Source organism: Mustela putorius, unplaced genomic scaffold, assembly GCF_011764305.1.
Source record: "Mustela putorius furo isolate JIRA1106 unplaced genomic scaffold, ASM1176430v1.1 tig00003853_pilon_pilon_pilon, whole genome shotgun sequence".
Classification (NCBI taxonomy): Eukaryota; Metazoa; Chordata; class Mammalia; order Carnivora; family Mustelidae; genus Mustela; species Mustela putorius.
This window is the reverse complement of record NW_025422005.1, coordinates 7734408-7757193: the sequence shown is the minus strand read 5'-3', so window position 1 is coordinate 7757193 and position 22786 is coordinate 7734408. Positions and strand designations below refer to the sequence as shown.

Sequence of the window (22786 nt, the reverse complement as noted above, 5' to 3'; positions counted from 1 at the left end):
CCCACCCCACTAGACTTCCCAACCTTCGCCTGAGCTGCCAAAACTGCCTTCCTCAGAACAGCTCTTCCCGAATTCTTTTCACCAACGTGTGAGTTCCCAATAGGTGCCTCAGCAAGAGTGTTTCCAGTGGTGTAGACGCGCAGGAACGTCTGGTTGGAGGGGTTGGAGAGAGCTCGTGAGCTTGCGGGGCGCGTAGAGCCTTCTCTAACAGTTTGCCTGCAAGGGGCTGGAAGGCGCAGCGTGATGTTTCATGTCTCTGGAGCTGACCGCGACGCCAGCATACGTGTAGGCCGGCAGGAATGAACCAGCGCCGAGGGCGAAGACAGCCCGTGTCCGAGAGAGGGGATCGGTTAATCGCAGGAGCCCAGATCAAGCACGTGAGGCGGGCACCAGAAGAGCTTGGGAGAGGCTGGCCTTAAAAATGAGATTAACTGCGTCCCCCCGGGTCCCACCCTAAATCACAAGGTTATCCAGATGATGATGTGAGGTTAAAGAGAAAATGTAAACTTCCCCGGCCGAGGAGCTCCGGGACGGTAACTGACCCCCACCCCACCGCCAGCTCGGCCGCAGAACGACCAACTTTGCACATGCGCGGTGGGCACACGTCGCGTCGGCCTGAGGCACTCTCGCGAGAAGAGCCGTGCAGGCCGGGAAAAATGGCGCCTCCCAGCCCCCGAGAGCCGAAGGCCCCGACTGCCACGAGCGCCGCCAACCCCGACGGGGAAATGGTGCTGCCGGGCTTCCCGGACGCGGACAGCTTCGTGAAGGTGAGTTCGCAGGGCCTCCGGAGGCACCGGGAGCAGCCCGCGTTCGGCCGGAGGCGGGTCCGGGCCCTCTCGGCGGCCGCCCAGCGGGTCGCGCGCGCCCCGCTGCGGAGCCCGGGGCGGGGGTCGAGGGGCCGCTCCCCCCGCCGGCCACTTCCCCTCCGCGGCGGAGATCGCACGCGGACACTGAGGGCCGCCCCGCTTCCCAGGGCCTTCGTTCCCACATTTGAGTCCATGCAACTGCGTGGAGTGTGGAGAGCCGTGTCCGCGTCGTGGGAAGGGCTTCCTTGTCACCCTGATGCCCCAGCCCTCGCGACCTCGTCCCGGCCCAGGTCTGAGCCACCTAATCACCTCTCCGAAGGGCCTCGGCTGCTGTAGGCCACACCAGTCGGCGTCCTCCGCTCCCGCGGCCAAGATGATCCCCTTTTCCTCGTCTGTGGTGCAGTCCTGCATAATCCCAGACCCTGGGTTTAATGTCACCTGTTACAGCGGCCACCGAGCTGGCCTCCTCTAGGGCCGTTTATCAGTGCCTCCTCGAAGGAACGCTGAGGGGACTGTGTAATGTTCTTTATATGAACAAACAAAACTAGGTTTAAACAGCTGATGTATAGCTGTTACAAAACCAGAAAACTAACATAAATTGTAAGTTTGCATTGTGTCTTCCCCCAAACTCCACTCAGTTAAGTGGGTCATCATTAGTCCCTGTCATTATTCATTTGTTTGGCTCTGGCTGGGGTAGTTCCCGGACCACTAGCCATGGTCCTGATTTGGTCATGGACCTGCTCACCGGCTACCATGTGTCCCCCACCATGACGCAAGTTCCCACCTCCTTTCTCTCTGGTCTCCCCCTGGAAAACACTCATTACACAGCTCTCAGTGATGTCATTTGGCCTTCACATGCCCGACCATCATTTCTTTAGGACAGCCACTTGAGACTTTTTTTCTCATTACCACACAACAGTTAAAATAGAGAACTACTTGGCACTAACGGAAACAGACACAAGTCCCGTTGTGGGCAGTGGCCATTATAATTTGGTCAGCAAAGGATCTAGAGTGTTCTTCTGTTTTAGATGTTGCCCACATGAAAACACAGAAGTGAATTCTTGTAGAAGCTCATGGAACCGAATTTGAACAGTAATAATAATAGCACTAATGTGCTCACCAGGCACCACCCAGTGTGATTTTATTGGTTCATTTAATCCTCACAACTCTATGGGGTGGTCGCTTTTATTATGCCTGTTTTTTGGAGAAGGAAACTAAGATCCAGATAAATAACTTAACCCAGGATCACAGTTAATAGGTAGCAGAGCCAACATTTAGACCCAGGCCGTTTTGAATATTTATCATATATGCGTTTGTTCTCTCTCTCCCCACTCACACAAGAAGGTAGGCTCCAAAACTTGGTCTGTGTTCACTGTTGTATCCTCAGAGCCTGGGGTAAAATCAGCATTAAATGAATGTTTGTTGAATATATGAAATACACCATCTAGCACAATGTATTATATATAGCAGATTTTTTTTAATATTTTATTTATTTATTTGACAGACAGAGATCACAAGTAGGCAGAGAGAGAGAGGAAGGAAGCAGGCTCCCTGCTGAGCAGAGAGCCCAATGTAGGGCTCCATCCTAGGACCCCGGGACCATGACCCAAGCCGAAGGCAGAGGCTTAACCCACCAAGCCACAAGCCACGCAGGTGCCTTGTGGCTTGAGAAAAGTGAGTTGCGGAGTGAATGGGGATCCATATTTGAAACATGCTTGTTTTTTCTGGTTTTTGACAGTTTGCTCTCGGGTCAGTAGTGGCAGTCACCAAGGCATCTGGGGGCCTACCACAGTTTGGCGATGAGTATGATTTCTACCGAAGTTTTCCTGGCTTCCAGGCATTTTGTGAAACACAGGGAGACAGGTTGCTTCAGTGGTAAGTACTATATAGGATTTTCTCATGTTGAGAGAAATAAATAAAGAGAAATAGGTAGTTTTTCCTAAAATTAGTTTTTTCTTAACTATTTTTCTGTGCTGTAAAGAGCTCTAAGGGCTCCTGGGTGGCTCAGTTGATTAAGCATCTGATTATTAATTCAGTTCAGGTCATGATCTCAGGGTTGTGAGACTGAACCCTTAGGCTCCACGTACTGCTTCTCTTTCTCTCTCTCTGTCTCTGTCTCTCTCAAATAAATAAGTAAATTTTAAAAAAAAAGGAAAAGCTATAAAATATAAAAATGAGAGTCTGGCTGGGTCAATAGGTAGAGCATGTGACTCTTGATCTAGGGGTTGTGTGTTTGAGCCCCATTTTGAGTGTAAATTACTTTTTAAAAAAATCTCTAAAAGAGACAATGGATTTTGTTCAGGGAAATGTTATTTGGTAAATTTTGAGTTTAACTTTTAAAAAATATATTGACTTATGCACCTATACGTAGACAGTGAATCTTTCTGAATTAAGGTGGGACTTAAAAGCCTAGATCCAGGATTCTATCACACAGTTTGCAGCGCTGTGGTTATTACCTTTTTAATAAGTGTATGAACATAGTACACAGTGATTTTGTTTAACTGTTGCATGACAGAGTTAGAGCATCTGTTTTAGATTTCATGATAAAGCTATGAAGGCAAGTATATTGTTTACATAGTATGATACATTTTTTAGAATTTAAAGAAAGCTTTGAGGTTATTTCTTCCAACCCTTTAACTAACAGATGAGGAGAGGGAGTCTTAGTGAGATTTAGGAGATTGCCCCAAACCGCACAAATAGCAGTGTTTCTGCTATAAGGGTGCAGGTTTTACTACTGTTGGGTCCATGGTCAAAGGAGCGAGACTGATGCAAAGTGAAGGTCAAGCAAAGCTTTATTTCACGCCAAGCATCGAGAATCAAACTGATCAGCCAGGGCCGTCTCTTGCAAAGAGGCAACCTCTCTCTTCTTTACAGACTAGCTTTTAAGGGCAAAGGCCATGTGGTTGGGCCTGGCCACGCACAGGTGGCCAATGAGATTGTAAAACACACAGAGAAAACTGCACAGTCCTGCTAGGTCACACATAAGTGACCAATTGAATTACAATTTACCCTATAGTAGATACTTGAACTAACCTATCACCTTGGTCAGAATTGGCGCCCAAAGGGCGAGGCCCATACTCCTTGGTAGCTAGGAGACAGTGTGCATCCCCACCGATTGGATACCTCCACCTGGCCTGACCCACCTTTGTATTTAGGCTTTATTACCTGGGACTGGTTTCCGGGACTTGTTTTTAAGTAAGTTCCCTGAAGGGGGCAGGGCAGGGTCAGAATGCTGCTCTGGCTAAATAGGCCCTTACACTAGTTTAATCAAAAAAGTATTGGGGAGGGGTTGCCCCTGGATGTCTCAATCAGTTAAGCCTCCGATTCTTGGTTTCAGCTCAGGTCATGATCTCTGGGTCATGAGCTCAAGCCCTGTGTCGTGCAGCAAGGAATCTGCCTCAGATTCTCTCTCTCTCCCTCCTCTTCTAACCTTCACCCTCATTATTGTGCGCACAACGCTCTCTCTCTCTTTCTCTGTGTCTCTAAAACAAATAAAATCTTAAAAAAAACCCATATATATATATATGAATATATGTATATGTGTATATATATATATATGTATATGTGTATATGTATATATATGTATATATGTATATATATATGTATATGTGTATATATATATATGATATATATAAAACACTCTGAGCCAAGGCTTTCAAGCTTTCTCCCAGATTGGGAACAAATGAATACAAGCTTACAAAGTAACCTTGGTTTTCCTGTCCTTCCTAGTATGAGTAGGGTAATGCAGTACCATGGGTGTCGAAGCAACATTAAGGACCGAAGTAAAGTGACGGAGTTGGAGGACAAGTTTGATTTACTAGTTGATACCAATGATGTCATTCTGGAAAGAGTGGTGAGTGTTACTTACTCTTTTTTTTTCTTAGATTTTTTTTTTTTTTTTTTTTTAATTTGACAGAGCAAGAGAGCACAGCAGGGGGAACAGCAAACTCCCCGCTGAGCAGGGAGCCCATTGCAGGGCTCAATCCCAGGACCCTGGGATCATGACCTGAGCCGAAGGCAGGTTCTTAACCGACTGAGCTACCCAGGTGCCCCATCACATTACTCTTAAGATAATTAACAAATGGGGCTTCTTGGCCAGCTCTGTTGGAAGAGCAGGTGACATTTATTCTTGGGGTTGTGAGTTTGAGCCCCAACATAGGGCATAGAGATTACTTAAAAATAAAAATCTTAAAAAAAAAAAAAAGATAGTTAACAAATGAAGAACTTTTTGTATTATTAAAATGTAAAAAGAAACTCCAGCATCTGAGGAAATGAAAAGCATAGCATTTCTTATTCCAACAACATTCCCTTTCTGACAATTGGCTTTTTTTCCCAAAGATAACACAGTTGTCTTCAAATATATGACTTCAACCTATCACCACTCAGTGGAGGCCTATTACAAATCTGCGTTCCAGATTTGCAAATCCCTATTTGTATTGCAAAAGAAGAGGCTTCTGGGTGCAGAGCCCAACCAAAATTTAGCCCCCCGCCCCTTTTTTTAAACTGTTATCTACAATCTGCTAAACAGCCTGACTCGCATGATTGGAAGGAGATGTGTATCGTATAATCTAGCTGACTGTCTACTTAGACCTAATTCTACAGCAGAGCATTACAGAAAAACATAGAGATGATCCAAACAAAACTAACCGTCAACCATGTGACAGTCCTGCAGATGTTTCAGTCTCGGTCTCCTGTCCTTGAAGTCATCTCTCCATAATCTAAATGCCCACAGGTCTTTCAGCAGTTTCTCGTATTTTATGATTTCAAGTCCTACCATGCTACTCTTTGTCACCTGGATTCCCAAACTGACACCGCACCCCTGCTTCGATTGAAGAGTAGATTAGAATCCCCTTCACTGTCCGAGTACCATTGTTCTATGTTTAATAGGTGCAATCTAGGGTCTTTTATATTCTTTCTGTGGGCCACATCCCACTGTTGAATCATTTTTTTAATTTTCAGTCCAACTGAGAGCAGTAAAGGGATTTGATCGAGCATGGGGAGTGGCCAGTTACAGCTCTGTCTTTGAGCAAATAATGCTTTAATTACTTGGGATGGCTCCCTTGTATATATATGTTCTCACACGTAATTCTCTGAATCTGTTTCTTAAGAATTTTAGGTAATTAACCTATTAATCCTTAGAGGAAGATGCTAACCTATGACATCCTCTGCCCTTAGGGTATTTTACTGGATGAAGCATCAGGTGTGAATAAGAATCAACAGCCGGTCCTCCCGGCAGGATTGCAGGTTCCCAAAACGATAGTGTCCAGCTGGAACCGGAAGGTGAGGGCTTCTTTGCCAATCAGCTAGAGCTTCAAGGATCTGCTTTATAATAGGGCCTTTGCCCATCCTGTTCTGCATTTCTCTTCTGATTTATTGGATGCAGCACTGGCCATTGCCTAACTTGTTCTCACAACCCGATGACCTCTTGTCTCCTTTGCCCCCCACAACCTCTCGCACGCACACGCACATTCTTCCGTGAACGCGCTCAGAAGGGCATTCCCATTGACAAATGGGTATTTACTTTTCTTTTTTTTTTTCTTTTCTTTCTTTTTTTCTTTTTTTGGAATTTACTTCTCTAATTCATCCAGTGGCTGTGTTTAAAAGTCTTTGTATTTGTTACCACAGGCAGGAGAGTATAGCAAAAAAACAAAATCTGAAACTTTCCGGTTGCTTCACGCAAAAAACATCGTCCGGCCTCAGCTTAAATTCCGAGAGAAGGTCGACAACTCCAACACTCCGTTTCTTCCCAAGATCTTCATCAAGCCCAATGCTCAGAAACCCCTGCCTCAGGGTAAGGCATGCGAAAGGAAAGGGGAACATGTCTGCCTCAGGAGGGGGGAAGATGTCTCCCGCCCGCCTTCTTTTCTTCAAAAGGAGCCACCGACCTGCTCTGTAACTAGGCAAGCTGTGAGTGTGTTCACCTCTTTGTGATGGCGGCGTTGTCTCTGCTTGGGTCTCCAGCACTCTCTAAAGAAAGGAGGGAGCGCCCGCAGGACCGGCCGGAAGACCTGGACGTTCCCCCTGCGCTGGCGGATTTCATCCATCAGCAGAGAACCCAGCAGGTGGAGCAGGACATGTAAGCATTTGTTGAACTTTCTACCTTCTCCCTCAGTTTCATGTTTGTAAAATAATCAGTGTAACAAAGAATGTGAGGAATGGGTGATTGTTATCCTTATCCTAACAGCCGATCGGTAAAACCTCCTGTTTGTGTTCACAGAGGACCTGCCTGGGCAGCATCCCGGGTAACCCTCACTCATGGCAGCCCTGAGAGGGAGCGGTCGCTCTGGCCCCCCCAGTCCAGATGTAAAGAAAAAACAAGGGGTGCCGTGTTGCCTTCCCACACAGCCAGAGCCTGAAACCCCAGGTGTCCTTAAACGGTCCTTCTTCCCTGCTATTCTGCCTTTCTTAGCAGGTGGGGACCCCAAACCGTGAGGTAGGGACCCCTAGTCAATTCAGCAAAGAAAAGGCGTTTTTCACTGGCAGCATAAGCATCTGTAAAAAAAAAAAAAAACCTGCTTAAAATAGACAAATACAAATAGACCTTGCATGAAGGAAGCAGGTGGTAAGAACTCGGCTAGCATTGGTCTTTTTCTCACATGTAGCCACAGTCTGGCTGGGCAGCATTCCTTCAGGCCTCGCTCTGCACTGCGAGGCCACAGGCCAAGTGCTAAAGAAACAGAGGTGATGAGAGGCAGTCCTGCCCTCAATGAACTCACAGACTTGGGATTTTTATGCAAGTAGATGATAGAGGAAAAAAAAACAGAGAGCATTTGGCATCTGACCAACTGTGATATGGGCCCCATCCTCTCTGACCTCACAGGTCTGTTTGCCAGACCACAGGGAACTGCACGTTATACTTTTTTTTTTTTTTTTTTTTTTTAAGATTTTTATTTATTTGACAGAGAGAGAGAGAGAGATCACAAGTAGGCAGAGTAGCAGGCGGAGCGGCGAGGGGGAAGCAGGCTCCCCGCTGAGCAGAGAGCCCGACGCAGGGCTTGATCCCAGGATCATGACCTGAGCTGAAGGCAGAGGCTTAACCGACTGAGCCACCCAGGCGCCCCTGTTGTACGTTTTTGTATCCTCCGCAGTGGCAGCTGTGCAGCGTTTGGAAATAAGAGCTCACGTCCTTACAGAAGGGTAGATCTCTAGTGATCATGTTGTTAAGGGTGAACCAGTTGGACCTGATTTTTTTTTCTGTTTTTGGATGCCCTTGAATTATTAAAATCATGGTACTTTTTATGGCGATAAATTATTTTCACAATGGCTTCTGCTCATTTGTTTTCACACATTGGATTAAAGCAGTTGTTTTTCCTTGAACCATGGAATTCAGCAAAAGGATTTTTCTTTTTGTTTTCACTTTTTCAGGTTTGCACATCCTTATCAGTATGAGCTGGATCACTTCACTCCACCGGATTCAGTCCTGCAAAAGCCACAGCCTCAGGTTAGCACCTAGACCTCGTTCACGGACACTCTCTGAGGAACCCAGGAAAAACCAAATCAACACAATTCGGGCTTTTCTTAAATGACTTTACAGTAAAAGGTTGCAATGTCAGTTCATCTCTTGAGCTCCTGATGCATTTTATGCTCTAGTGAAGGGTGATTCTGAACATTCCTCTCTTTTTCTGCCTGTGCTTCTGTGCCCCAGTTATACAGGCCTGTGGCGGAGACGCCCTGCCATTTCGTGTCCTCCCTGGATGAGCTGGTGGAACTCAATGAAAAGCTCTTGACTTGCCAAGAATTCGCGGTAGACTTAGAGGTAAGTTGTGAATGATGTGGAGTGAAATTCTACATTTTCTAGGAGTTACTCCCTACCTGAGGAGTATAAAATTAAGAGTAATAGATCTGGAGGCGCCTGGGTGACTCAGTGGGTTAAAGCCTCCGCCTTCAGCTCAGGTCATGATCTCAGGGTCCTTGGGCTCTCTGCTTGGCAGGGAGCCTGCTTCCTTCCCCCTCTCTCTCTGCCTGTCTTTCTGCCTACTTGTGAGCGCTCTCTCTGTGTCAAATAAAAAAATAAAAATCTTGAAAAAAAATTAAAATAAAAAAATAAAAAGATGAACAGATCTGGGTTTGGTTTTTTGCTGCTGTTGCTGTTGTTTGGCAAAAACCGATCAGTCGTAGAGCTGCTTTTATAGCTGCCCTCCCAAAATCAGTCAAGGCAAGCCTGGTGTGATCCATTTTCCCTGTTCTCCCCTCTCTCCGGGAGTTAGCACCACTCGTACAGGAGCTTCTTGGGGCTGACCTGCCTAATGCAGATCTCCACCCGAACAGAAGACTTCATCGTGGACACGCTGGAGCTTCGCAGCGACATGTACATTCTCAACGAGAGCCTCACAGACCCTGCCATCGTCAAGGTCAGCCCCTCCTGTAGCTCTTGCCTTTGAGCCCAGGATTTAAGTGCTGTTCGGTTTACTGTTCCATTATGTCAACAGAGACCTGGTGAGGTTGGGAGAAATCGTTGTGATCTACATCCCGGCCCCACGCACTAAACCACTTTTGTTTCTAAGCCCCAATTAGAGCAGCTTAAACTGTGGCTCGTTGCCACCCCGAGGGACGTTCCGTCATGTTCCTGACGACTGCAGCGAGCCTGCGCCATCAGGATCCTTTGCACTTAATGACCACCCTTGAAGCTAAGAGAGCTGCTTTCTCAGAATCACTGGCTGGAAGCCATTTCAGACTTTAAGAGTGTGCAGTTAGGAGCCCGTGAGGTCGTTGGTCCAAAGAAAAAGAAGCTTTTAAAACTGAACTCATCTTAACCTTCCTTCTGGCTTCTGATTCCAGCGTCATAATAACCTAGAGGCTAGGCTCATTCCAGAGCACAAGTGGCCTTGAACGCATGGTGGCTCACGACTGCTTGTGTTTCCAGGTCTTCCACGGTGCTGACTCAGACATTGAATGGCTCCAGAAAGACTTCGGCTTGTACGTAGTGAATATGTTTGATACCCATCAGGCAGCACGCCTCCTGAACCTGGGCCGGCACTCCCTGGACCACCTCCTGAAACTCTACTGCGGTGTGGAGTCGAACAAGCAGTACCAGCTGGCCGACTGGAGAATACGGTGTGTGCCTGACAAGCACGGGCGGGTGGCTGCTCTGAGCCTCTTGGCCACACAGACCCACGTGCGGGTGGTGACCATGGTGGCACCTTGGCTTGCCTGGCGCTGGTCTGTCCTGCAGCTGTGGGCAGCAGCAGAAGCCTGACTAGAAGGTTTAGGGCAACCACGTGGAGCACGTGTTGGGCTCCCACGCTTCACAGAGATAGTGGTTGGAAGAGGCGTGCCATGTCAGTATCTGTGTCCCTGCCAGTGTCTCGTTTGAAACTTCCTGGTAGGGAAGGGGGTGTGTGTGTGTGGGGGGGGGGTGGTGATGATCTCCCAGAGCTTCAAGGGAATTCTGAGGGACGTAAGTGATTGCACCTTATAGCGCATGGGAACTGTGGTGTGAGAGCGTGGTGGCGGGGTCCTGCCGCACTTTCTGGAGTCTGGGCTCTGCTGGATTGCTGTCAGGCTTCCTCCCTGAGGTTGTAGCTGTTGTCTGAAGAAGGCACTCGGCTTCCCTCCAGTTCAGCATTTCCGAATTTCTAAAGAGAATCTGGTAAAGCCCAGACTGAAGATGAAAACTGACAAAGTCTGAAAGCCACTCCCTGTCATTTAGCCATTGTCCTGTGCCAAGCACTGCACGAGAGCTCCCAGGGTGCTGTGCACGGTGGTCCCCACAGCAGCCTTTCACTTCACTAGGGAGGAAAGTGAGCTTACGTGACTGGTCCAAGGACAGGTGTGCGGAGCTAAGATTCAAACTCAGGATGGCAGGGCCCCTCTTTTCAACTGCATTGTGACCCTGCTGCCCTTTCTCCCCAGCTGTGAAGACAAAGGCTTGTCCCATTAAGATTTCAGGACTAGGGATATAATTATAGTATTGGCTGTGATAATCAGAGGCACCCAGAGTCCTCGGCCGCACAGAGCGGGCAGGTGACGTGGCCGCTTCTAGGGGCGAGCCGCAAAATCATTTCCTTCCTTCCATTCCCAGACCTCTGCCCGAGGAAATGCTCCACTACGCCCGGGACGACACCCATTACCTGCTTTACATCTATGATAAAATGCGGCTGGAGCTGTGGGAGCGGGGCAACGAGCAGCCCGTGCAGCTGCAGGTCGTGTGGCAGCGCAGCAGGGACATCTGCCTTAAGGTGCGGCCTCTGTCTCCACCCAGGCCCCGGCGCTTCGCTTTGTCCCCCGTGTGTCTGAGAAGAGCCGCACGTTCAGAGCCCAGGGCACCCTTCGGATCCCCACTGATCTTGACTATTCTGTAATATTTGGCAGAAATTCGTCAAGCCCATCTTCACGGACGAGTCCTATCTTGAACTGTACAGGAAGCAGAAGAAGCATCTCAACACCCAGCAGCTGGCAGCCTTTCAGCTGCTGTTTGCCTGGAGGGATAAAACGGCTCGTAGGGAGGATGAAAGTTATGGGTAAGGGGATCAGACGCTCTTTTAATACCCGCTTTCTAGAGCAAGCAGCTTGGGTCTCGAGGAAATAATGCCTTTTTTCTCTCCACCATGGAAGATGGTTATGGTTTCCCCCAGGCTGTAGCCTTTACCGGGGCTGGCTGGCTGACTCTAAGGCCATTGCACTGTGTGTTTTGTTCCAGATACGTCCTGCCTAACCACATGATGCTGAAGATCGCTGAAGAACTGCCCAAGTGAGTTCCAAGAACTGATAACGAGGTCCTGACTTTCTCAGTAGAGACATTTTATCCCTCAGATCAGCTTCTCTGATCGTTAATACCTCAAGGCTGTTGACTCAGTAGATTGTGTTCTAAGGAAGTTCACAAGTCCAGAATCCGTGCCCTCCGGCTGCCCTGCAGGAACTAGACCTGAGCTGCAGCCGTTTCAGCGGTCTTGCCTCAGATGAGATCCAGTGCAAGTCTGAGCCCCCAGCATCCTCCGGGAAGGGAGGAAAGCGTCTCAGAGTCTCCCAGCTGTCATTGCTTCCAAACCGAGACTCCTGACGGTTCTGAGCCCTCTCTGATGTTAACTGGAGGATAAGCAAAGAACCCAGGTGCATTGTCTTCCCTTGAGCCTGGTGCAGTGCTGTGGCTCCGCAGAGCTGTGGGGCTCCTCCCAGCTCTCCCAGTTAGCCCGAGGCGAGCTGCCAGAGGCGCCAGCAGCAAGCTTGGGGCCACAGAGAACACATGTGGAGGCCGCAGGCCCAGACTGCCCCACTGGGCAAGAGTTTCCCAGGTCGTCACCCTAGCCGTAGCGTTCTGTTCTCATTTGGAAGCCTGTGGGGGAGCTGTGTCCCTACATAATGAGTTGAGTGTGTGCTTTCTTGTCTTCAGGGAACCTCAAGGCATCATAGCTTGCTGTAACCCTGTCCCACCTCTCGTGCGGCAGCAGCTCAATGAGATACATCTTTTAATCCAGCAGGCCCGGGAGATGCCCTTGCTCAAGGTAGGAAGCTTTGCTGCTGAAGGTTCCAGGCCAGCGGACCTGTTGTGTCTTCTGGCCCCCATAATCTCCCCCGTACATGATCTGGTCTCCATTCTATAAAATCCCAAGAAAATAATGGGGCTTGGGAAAGCCACTAGACAGGTCTTTCCTTTTTTTTTTTTAATTTGACAGAGATCACAAGTAGGCAGAGCGGCAGGCAGAGAAATGAAGGGAAGCAGGCTCCCTGCTGAGCAGAGATGCGGAGCTCGATCCTAGGACCCTAGGATCATGACCTGAGCCAAAGGCAGAGGCTCAACCCACTCAGCCACCCAGGCGCCCCCCTCTCCCTTTTTTTAAGATTTTATTTATTTGAGAGAAAGAGAGCTGGGGGGGGCGGTGCAAAAAGAGAGGAAGGGGGAAGCAGGGAGCCCAAACCAGGGCTTGATCCCGGGACCCTGAGTTCATGACCTGAGCCAAAGGCAGACGCTTAACTAACTGAGCCACGTAGGTGTCCCGACGTGTCTGCTTTATGATTATCAAAAGCTAAAGCTCCTCATTTTTGTTTTTGTTTTTAAGATTTCATTTATTTATATTCAAGAGAGAGCACACGTGTGTGCACCATCAGGGGAGAGGGCAGAGGAAGAGGGAAAAGAATCTCAAGCAGACTTTGCACTGAGCATGGAGTCCAACATGGGGCTCGATCTCACGACCCCGAGACCATGACCTGAGCTGGAATCAAGAGTCGGATGTTTGAGCCACCCAATTCGATTTTAATTTGGGGGACAGTTTTTCATTGTGTTGCCTCAGTAGTAATATTGGTAAATTGTATTTGGGATTTTCTTGGAAAGAGTGTGGATCCAGGAAGACTTAAAATCAGTTCCTTTAGAATGATAAGGAAGAAACTGAGGATAAATACATTTCAGTCTTCACGTTAAAATTTCTTTAGAAAGAATCTTGTGTTAGCTCTACAGTGGGGCCAAATAAAGAGAGAAACCCTTCTCCTAGAGGAGAAGCCCTTTCAGGCTCTTGGAAATCTTCTGCGTTGTGCCTGGTCATGATCAAGGGTTTCATTCTTTCATTCAACAACTATGACTGAGCACAAAGTGATAATAGTGCCAGGCACTGTATGGGCTGAAGGACGAAAGAACATCGCTGGGCTCTCGTAAAACCCATCCGGTGAAGGGCCGCAGTCCGCGCTGGGGGAGGCACATGCGGCCGCAGAGCTGGGGCGCCGTTCCTCAGGTGCTCTTTATTTTTCCTCCTCAGTCTGAAGTTGCAGCTGGCGTGCGGAAGAGCGGCCCGCTGCCTGGTCCCGAGGTAGAGTGCTGTGTCTGTCGTCTCTCTTCTGGGGGAGGGCACCAGTCGGGAGCCCGCAGCACCGCGGCAGAAAGCTTCCGCACACTTGCAAGTCCTTCATGAGGGCTATTGCTTGCTTTCTGCTGCAGAGATTGGAGAATGTTCTCTTCGGACCCCACGACTGCTCCCACGCCTCTTCAGATGGCTACCCTGTCATCCCCAGCAACGGTAATGTAGAGGTCTCTGGAACATTCTGGAAACTGCCTTCCGCACTCTCCATGAGGCTTTGACCTTACTGATTTCATCCCTTTAGGGCCTGCGCCAGCACAGAAACCGGCAAGCCTCTTCCCCGACCAAAGAGAGGAGACCCTGCCAGATACCAGATGCCTTATTGCTACTGCCGTCATCACGCTGTTTAACGTGAGTGCTAGGAAACATGGGCTGGGAGGGGGTTGGGTGTAGACCCGTCAGGAGTTTCTGCCACGAGTGCTGTGTCGACCATACCAGAGGTAACACACAGCAGCCGTGGGGACAGGCGTGGAGACAGATCTGCGGGCTTCCGCTGGTGGTGGGTGGAGCTCCATGTGGAGAAACGCCCAAGGAAGGGTTGACATCTGGACGCTTGCTAATGCCTAGCAGGGAGGATGGCGTGGGCCTCAGTGCCTCCGAAGCGGGACCTTCCCCTGCAGCCACAGGGGAGGCACGGGCTGAGCGCTCTGCCCAACTGCAGGGACCATGCGTCCCTCTGCAGCACCCGCCAGCACCACTGGCACGGGCCTGGGCTGGGAAAGAGGCAGCTTAGAAAGCATTTCTCCTCATAGTGGTTGATGAGAGCAAGGTAGGAGAGCACTGGGTGGGAACTTACTTCCCCACAGAGGGGCTGAGCCATGCTAGGCAGTGACTCTGTCCAGTCCCGGACCACGTAGTGCTAGACGACGCACCCAGTTGTGACAGAGCTTACCCGGTCTGTCCTGCCCAGCAGGTGTCTCGTTCCTGCCAGGGCTTCAACTACAGGCTCTTCGGGAAAGCAGGACCCGGGTGCGGTTGTTGGTCCAGAGGGGTGGGCGCTGCAGAGACCAGCGTGAAAGGAAAGCCCGCAGAGAAAACTCTGAATGGTGCACACAACAGACGTGCGAAAGGGAAAAATCATAATTTCTGCGAAAGAAAGAGAAGCAGGCATACGATTCGTTTGGATAAAGATGAGTCTCCAGCGTAGCAGGTGTTCACGGGGGGACTGGGCGGGTCCATAGCTTCCAGGATCACAGGCCACAGCCGGTCCTTCACACCAGAGCGCAGGCCCAGCGCCGGGAAGGCGCCGTGTCGCCCACAAAATGTACTACCTCAGAGCTGACTTTCTTTTTCACGTCATCACAGACATTTAGATTGGGTCTTGCTTCAGTAATTCGTGAGCAGAGAAGTCCAGGAGCTTTAAACAAGCAAGGTGAATGGGCAGCTAAAAAAAGGAGCATGAACTTCAGGCCACGTGAGCCCAGAAGCGCGCACTCTGGCTGACAGAGGCAGTGGTGTCCCCGTGCTCTGTGTGGCAGGACCGTCACCATGGAGGAAGCAGAAGGATAGCACACATTCTGAATCCACTTGTACAACATGCAGTCACATCATTGCCCTGATGCCCCCACAACAGTTTATAATTCTTAATTTGTGAATGTCTCCCTATAACCTCAACTTCTAGAGCCCGACAGACCTGGGTGGGAGTCCTCATTCTGCCCTGTTTGCTGTTAGGCTCTGGAAGACTTAAGCATTCTGTGCCTCAGTTTCCTCATCTGTAAGATGGTGAGAATAACACTACCTACCTTATAAGTTGTAAGGACACAGTTCAATTCACTGGTTCAATAAATGTGTGTTTAAAAGCCCTCCTGGGTGCCGTCACAGGGTGTGAAAGACCTAAAGAGTTAGCTGGTTTCTACTGGTTTTTGTTTTTTGTTTTAAGATTTTGTTTATGTGTCAGGGAGAGAGAGAACAGGAGCAGGGGGAGCCGCAGGCACAGGGAGAAGCAGGCTCCCTGCCGAGCAAAGAGCTGGAAGAGAGACTCGATCCAAGGACCCCGGGATCATGACCAGAGCCGAAGGCAGACACCTAACCGACTGAGCCACCCGGGCGCCCCTTCTTACTGCTGTCACGATCATTCCGTCGCTCGCAGTGCCGCAGAACGATGATGGGATAAGCTGCTCACTTTCATCCCTGCAGGAGCCGAGTGTTGAAGAAGCTAGAAAGAGCCCATTAACGGTTGCCCAGAAGAAAGCCCAGAACATAATGGCGTCCTTTGAAAATCCATTTAAGATGGTAAGTAGGCGTCGCAAGTGTTCAGGGCAGACAGAAGAGGCAGAGCTTTCTGCCTCTCACCCGGAAAAGCTGCTGATGGTCTTTGGGGAGAGGGAGCCCCTGAGTCCAGCATGTGTCAGCTGTCCCTGGTGTCCGGGTGGGGGTAGAGTCGGGGTGTTCTCAGATGAACCCAGCAAGGACACCTCGCTTGCGTGCCGGTGAGCAGTGGCCAGGCGGATGCTCTGAATCAGACCTCCCGTGATGAAACCCCCCGAACACCCCTGTGCAGGGCCTGAGCGCATTCGAATGACAGTTTCCTTCCATTCCTCCAGTTCCTGCCTTCTCTTGAACACCGCGCTCACGTTTCTCAGGCAGCAAAGTTCGATCCGTCGTCAAAAATCTACGAAGTAAGTGTATTGGTCACCCTTTCCACGAGTGACTTTCTCAGGAAAGGGGACTTCTGAATTATCTGAACTAGGTTTCTGTCTTAAACCCTTCTTGAGGCTCCTGAAAATGAACACAAAAAAATGCTTTATATATAAATACAAATAAGCATTTCTGGAGAGAGGGACTAGGACTTATTTCTGATTTTCAGAAGCCTTTGGGAACCTTTTAAGAAACAGGTCTTTGGTTTTTGTGTTTGGTTTTTAGTTGAAGTTTAATTTGTACGTAGCAAAGGGTCCGGATGTTAGGTGTTCAGCCTGACGCATTTTCACATGTGAATATATTACTTTAAGGCTCTCACAGGTGACAGGTTAAATTGTAAAACACTCTGTCTTCTATTGTTTGGCTTGATTTTAGCAGTATTATGGATAAGAATAAAGAAGCACTTTCCCTGGAGCCCCATGAGATGTTCCCGGGGGTCAGCGTGTTCATTGTTAAAAGCCTTCTTCCTTCCTGCAGGGAGGACCTGCTCTGATCAGACAGGCTGGGGGGACCCTGGCTCCCTCTGCCCCCCCTCGCCCCCCCCCCGCTCTTCCATTAGGCAGCGAGGGTCAGGCCAGAACCATGACGGGCTTGTACCATGTCGCTCGTGGTCGGCCTGCTGTCTTCTGAAATGGGGAGTCAGATGGATGGTTTTGCCTTCTCTTCTCACGGGTTGTGGCCCTTCAGCCACATGTCCCTTACGTGCTTCTGCCCAATACCAGCGAGACGTGTTCTCGCGCCACAGGCTGACGTGGTATCAGACAGCAGCTCGCCAGACTCCAGGAGTCCTGCCTTGAAGCCCGGCTCCCCCTAACCGTGTCCCCCCAGACAGATCATTTAGCTTCTCTGAGCCCATTGCCCATTTCCAAGCGGGGGTGACGAGGATGCCTCTGTCCCAGGATTACGGGAGGGATTGAAAGAGAGGATGGGCAGGAAGGCGTCCGGCTCCAGGCCCGGAACCCAGTTGTGCTTTGTCTTTCTCGATGAGGATTTTATACACAAAGCCAGCATGAGATTTCTGTTTTGTGTGTCATGAGATTTGGAATTTATGACTAAGAAATGTGCGTCGTCACCAGGTTAGTATGCCCGGCATCCCCTCGTTAAAAAAATGAAGCATTCCTCGGTGGCTGAGTTTTGGAGTGTTTTCGTTTGGTTTGTTTTCGTTATAGATCAGCAACCGCTGGAAGCTGGCAAGCCAGGTGCAGACGCACAAAGGGCCTAAAGAAACGGCCAAGGAGAAGGCGGCGGAGCAAACAGGTAGCCCTCGGCTCCTTGTGTCTCAGCCCGTCGGGGCGTCTGCCAAAGAGCCGGCCTCGCACAAGCTTCTGTTTGTTCCACAGAATGCCAGTACGGCCGTGAACAAAGCCCTGCCCCGTGGAGCCTGCCGTTTCCCGGGGGTCGCGGGCAGTGCACCCATAAGCGTCCGTCCCTTCTGACGGCAGTTGGCCCTCCCGCGGGGAAGGGGTGCTGCTTCTTCACCATGTGTAGAGAAGGCGGTTGGATGAGTGTGACATTGAGCAGAAACGGGCTGCTTCTAGGGGAAGAGTGGTCCATACTGGTGGCCCAGCGAGCCCCAGGCCCCGGGGGCGGTTGCTGTCTGGGCATGCTCAGGGGAATGGCCAGGAGGCCAGTGTGCCTGACGGGGGGAGAGCAGGACAGTTGTAAGGACGTGGCTTGTACTCCGAGTGGCCCGGGGAGCTGCGGAGGGTCTGAGCAGAGCAGTGGCCTGCACCAACCAGAAAAGCTCGCTCCAAGACCGTGGAGGGCCCAGCAAAGAGGGCGAGGGTGGGAGGCCAGGCGAGGGCCACCGGCTCGGCCAGCACGGGAGCAGAGGGGGCAAGAAGTGGCCCGAAGCCGGCGTACCCCATAGTGACCCCGATGGTACTTGATGACGAGTGGTGTGTGGCACAAGAGAGGAGCAGGGGAGCCGGAGGGGCCAGAAGGGCTGGTCCTGAACAACTAAAAGAGGGTGGCCAGCGACAGAGTGAGAGCACACAAGGAGCTGGTTGGGAAAGTGGCTTTGTTCTGGTCTTTGACATGTTTGGGTTGTGGCCCCTCAGAGCGGCGGCCCACGGGCTGCCGGGGCTCGGGCTCGGGGTGTCGGGGGAGGGGCAGGTGGGCTGTCAGCCTGCGTGTGAGCAGAACCTCCGAGCCTGAGCTGCAGGGGCTGGGGCGGGGTGCGCGGGCAGCGTGGGAGACTGGGACCGTGGCCATGGCCGTGGCCGCCAGGTGAGGAGGGAGGCTTGGCTGCTGGGGCCGCAGCTCCACAGGCCGTGCTCTCTTGCAGCCGCGCGGGACCAGGCCAAGGAGGAGTACCAGGCGACCGCGGAGCAGGCCGTGTCTGTCCGACAGCAGGCTGCCGTACGTGCCGGCCCTTCTGCTTTCCCATCTGAGAAAAGAGAAGCCCCTGGTCATGGCAGGCGGGCTTGTCCTGCGCTTCCGATTAAATACTTCCGCGTCTGTCCTGTCCACCTTGGCTTGTCAGTCAGTGCCTGCCTCCTTTCCCCTCAAAGAAGTTTATATTGTAATTCCTCTTAGATGATTCTTTGTGATGAATCTATGGTAAATAGACACCCCCCCCCCGACTCCAGTGGTAGACAAGGCCCTGAGGCCCACTAATAGCCAAGCCTCTTGTGCTTTTCAGTAAAAGACCTGATGTCATCATTCTCCACCGAGGAACTTGTCTCACCTGGCGCTAGCCCCGCCCAGGCTCCCAGCCGCCTGCACTCCTCTCCCTGTCCCCGCGCCCACGGATGCGGCAGGCCCTGGGCCGCCGGCCTGGCTGTCACGTCCGCTCCCGTGCATCCTTCCCACCGTGTGTTCACTCTACAGCTGGAGAGTGCGGCCAAGAAGAGAGAGCGAACCACAAGTGACCCGAGGACCACAGAGCAGAAACAAGAGAAGAAACGACTCAAAACTTCCAAGAAGCCAAAAGACCCGGATCCACCAGAAAAAGATTTCACCCCTTATGACTACAGCAAGTCAGATTTCAAGGCTTTTGCTGGTGAGGCCGGGACTGGTGCCCTTTAAGGAACGTCTGGCCCTGTTAGGAGGGAGGAAGCTGTGGAGGAAAGAAAGTGTGAGCTAGGCACAGACGAAGCCCGAGAAAGACACAACTGTCACCCAAGCCCTCTGAGAGCCATGCAGGGAGACGGCATTGTGGGGCCGTCAGGTGCCACCCGTCCACCCCACCCCCACCCTGAGCGCAGCTGCCTCGCCGGGGCCACACTGGTCCTTGTGCAAGGTGGCGTTCCCTCTAACAGCGGCTCCATCTTTCCTCACAGTAGCTCGGGCCCAGACAGACATACAAACACGGCAAGGAGTTTGGGAAGAAACCTAAAGCCCGGGCGGGGGGCTCTCTGGTCTCAGCCGGGGAGAGTTCATCTGCCTTGGCGGGGCTGTGGATGGCACTCCTGACGGCAGAGCGGCCTCCTTGGCAACATGTCCCTTTGAAGAGAGGAAAGGCAGGGCACGGTTGTCACTCCAGGGCCCAAGAGACTGCCGGTGGCACTTCCTGATGGGCACACAGAGACCAGACTGGATGGCCTTGATGTAAGAGGAGCTAGTGCTCTAGCCACCTGCCCGTGAGCTGGGACTAGGTCTGTGAGAGAGGAGCCTGGTGTTGGGGCCACCCTTTCCCACTGGGGACACGACACATGAGTTGATGTCAGCCCGAGTCCCTGAACCTCCTACAGGGGTGGCGAGCTGACCGCCCACCCTTCCTGAACATTGTGCGCCGGCCCTGCGGGCAGCCCTGTGGGTACATCGACTCACATACATGCTCACGGGTCTCTCTGCTCTCACCTTCCAGGAAACAGCAAAGCAAAACCTTCCCAGTTCGATCCAAATAAGCAGACCCAGCCCGGCAAGGTAAGAAACACACTTGACATGTGAAACTAACAGGATTGTGTATGTCAGCTAGGCTTTGGTTCCAAATTCAAATGCAAAATACAAGATACCATTAAAAAGACAGTAAAATCTGGAGAATTCTCGCCTGCTCATGGGGCTTTTTCTCCCTCTGCCTTTGCTGGGAAGACGGCCCGGCTGGGAGTCGTCTCCCTCGGCCTCTCCTTTCCCTCGGCTCCTCTCTCCTCGAGTACAGACAATACCCATCAGCTAGTCCAGCAATAAAAAAGGAGCTTGTAAAGAGGCTGAAGGGCTGGCATGTGGTTTGAAGGGGTGTTTGCTGTTGGCTGCCATGGGGATGAGCTGTAGGCCAGAGACACTCCCTCGGGGGCCCGCACAGGCCTGCCTCTGCCCCGTGGGTGTTGCTGCCAGCCAGAGCCAAGCGTGGCTGCAAGTTCAGCATCCGGAGGGTGAGACCTGTGTGGAGCCCTCCTCTTCTGTTGGTAGCCCCTGCGGACAGCCTTGCCTTCAGAAGCACCCAGAAAGGCCCAGTTCTCAGAAAACCAGGCACACCAGTGGTACTGGAGTCTTGGACGGGCCGGCTGGGCTCCTATGGGGTTTCCTGCATGTGTCCTGTGGTCAGGTTGTCCCTCGACTGAAATGGCTGTTTATCTTTTCAGAAATGCGTTGCACCCAAAAAACTTAAGCAGTCGGTGGGAAACAAAAGCATGTCCTTTCCAACCGGAAAGTCAGACAGGTACGTGGGGGAGGCCAGCGTATGGGCTCAGAGGGCCCAGCTGGAAAGCCTCAGAGAGCCTCTCGAGCGGATCCGTCTGCCCGGCGGGCAGCGGAGATGGGAGGAGGGAGGGCCTTGCCCTGGGCCGTCCCCCGCAGCAGCTGTGTCTGCGCCCCTCGCCGCCTGCTACTGTACAGCTTCCCGGGGGCCCCTCTGAGCCGACGGACTCGGAGTTTTCCCAGATCTTCCCATTTCTGAGGAATGAGGGAGGAAAAAAATCAGTGAGGAAATGTGGCTTGTCATTTAAGAATATTTTTTTGTTAAAAACATGAAACCTTCATGCTCAGGCCAGAGCCTAAAACCAGAGGACTCACCCCTAGGGTGTGGCCTGGTTGACGAGGCAAGCTGCCTTTCGGTCTTGGCGAGCACAGCCACCCTGGGGCCGCAGAGTGCTTCCGCAGCCCCCTCTTGTCTGCCAGAGTGTGGGGGACACGCTGCTGCCCCGCTCCGTTCTCCAGGGGCCCCGAGTGAACCATGCCGCCCCAGCTGCCCATCCCTGAGGTCTGCAGTGCTTTGCGAAGCGGCTGAGAGCAAACCTCCAGCCAGACCGGGAGAAGTGGCTCGTCTGCTTTCATGCCGTCTGTCTCTGCAGGGGTTTCAGGCACAGCTGGCCAAAGAGATAGAGGCGGAGGAGACCCTTGGAACTCCCCAGAGGACTGGAAGCACCGAGTGGTGCTGCTGCTTTTTGTACGGACCCCTTTTTAAACCATTAAAAATAATTCTTGTTGGAAGAAAGCGGATTCCAGACTTTTTCTTTGCTGCCACCTCAGGGCTGGCAGGGAGAGGACAGAAACTCGCTCGGAGCCCGGGCTTCAGCCATCTGGGGGTAAGTGTGGGGGTATAGCTCAGTGGTAGAGCATTTGACTGCATCTGGGGGTAAGTGTGCCTTTGAGGACACTGAGAGTTCTGGGGGAACCCAGAACCACCCCCGAGAGGGTGTGAGTCACAGGAGACTCAGAAAAGGGTGGCTTCCACGAGGCTTCCATGGGGCACTGACTCTCCCTTTCCAGGGGTCCTCAGGTCACGCCACTGAGGCCGCATGGCGTGGACCTTCTCGGGAAGATTGGCTGCTGGAGCTTTAAGAGCCAGCCGTGACCTCCGGAGGGCCGGGCGTCTCTGCCGTTCCTGTCTCACTCCTTTGTTTCCCTTTAACGTTTTCCCGATTGGAAAAGTATTTTAATGTCGTTTTCCCCAGTTGGAAAAGTCATAGCACATTCATTGGTGGAATGAGGAAACAAGCAAAACCACGTGATCAGTAATCCCGCCACAGAGAGGGAAACTCCACGCCTTGGTATCAAGGCTTTGTACCACGTATCGATTCATTTCCAAACTTGGATTTATGTTTCTACAGTTTTTCACACTTTAAGTTTTTTTTGTCGTTCCTCCTTCTAAACTTCCTTCTAGCTCGCTGCCGGTTTTGAACATTTAGATTTCCATTTTTGTATTAATAATGTTCCATGGAATTTCTTCAGAATTCTATTTGACTTTAATCCTGGAATGGGCTATTAAATTCAGAAAGCACAAAATACCATTATTTTTGTTTTCACAAATATGTATTTGTTTTTAAGATTTCATTTATTTATAGGACAGAAAGAGTGATCATAAGTAGGCAGAGAGGCAGGTGGGGGGCGGGGCGCGGGGGGGGAAGCAGGCTCCCCGCTGAGCAGAGAGCCGGATGGGGCTCGATCCCGGGACCCTGAGATCATGACCCGAGGCGAAAGCAGAGGCTTAACCCACTGAGCCACCCAGGTGTCCCTGTTTTCACAAATACTCAAACGAGGAGCCTGTTTTTTTTTTTTTTTTTTTTTTTTTTTTTTTTTTTTAAAGATTTTTTATTTATTTACTTGAGAGAGAGACAGTGAGAGAGAGCATTAATGAGGAGAAGGTCAGAGGGAGAAGCAGACTCCCCATGGAGC

At 51.2% G+C, this 22786-nt stretch overlaps 1 protein-coding gene across 2 annotated transcripts; it reads left to right on the top strand.

Moving 5' to 3' along the window:
- Window positions 1-212: 212 nt before the first annotated feature.
- On the top strand, window positions 213-21605 carry EXOSC10 (exosome component 10). 2 transcript variants are annotated; one of them, XM_004741504.3, is made up of 25 exons: window positions 213-767; window positions 2545-2681; window positions 4536-4659; window positions 5982-6086; window positions 6432-6597; window positions 6768-6882; window positions 8172-8247; window positions 8452-8562; window positions 9014-9157; window positions 9670-9860; window positions 10828-10984; window positions 11118-11266; window positions 11446-11496; window positions 12136-12247; window positions 13493-13543; window positions 13672-13750; window positions 13836-13942; window positions 15728-15823; window positions 16135-16209; window positions 17398-17485; window positions 18516-18589; window positions 19061-19232; window positions 20040-20098; window positions 20755-20831; window positions 21329-21465. In XM_004741504.3, exons 1-25 carry the CDS (start codon window positions 588-590, stop codon window positions 21339-21341), a joined length of 2709 nt encoding a protein of 902 aa, XP_004741561.2. In that variant the 5' UTR covers window positions 213-587; the 3' UTR covers window positions 21342-21465. The 2 variants fall into 2 exon arrangements, with proteins under 2 accessions (XP_004741561.2, XP_004741560.2); XM_004741503.3 differs by having other exon boundaries at window positions 215-767; window positions 21463-21605.
- The last annotated feature ends 1181 nt before the right edge of the window (window positions 21606-22786 follow it).

Excerpts from the sequence above, each read along its gene's own strand:
- EXOSC10 (XM_004741503.3), top strand. The coding sequence starts at position 588 with ATGCGCGGTGGGCACACGTCGCGTCGGCCTGAGGCACTCTCGCGAGAA. Across the intron at positions 4,660-5,981 it reads ATGTCATTCTGGAAAGAGTG|GGTATTTTACTGGATGAAGC; the intron begins GTGAGTGTTACT and ends CTCTGCCCTTAG. Across the intron at positions 9,158-9,669 it reads CAGACCCTGCCATCGTCAAG|GTCTTCCACGGTGCTGACTC; the intron begins GTCAGCCCCTCC and ends TTGTGTTTCCAG.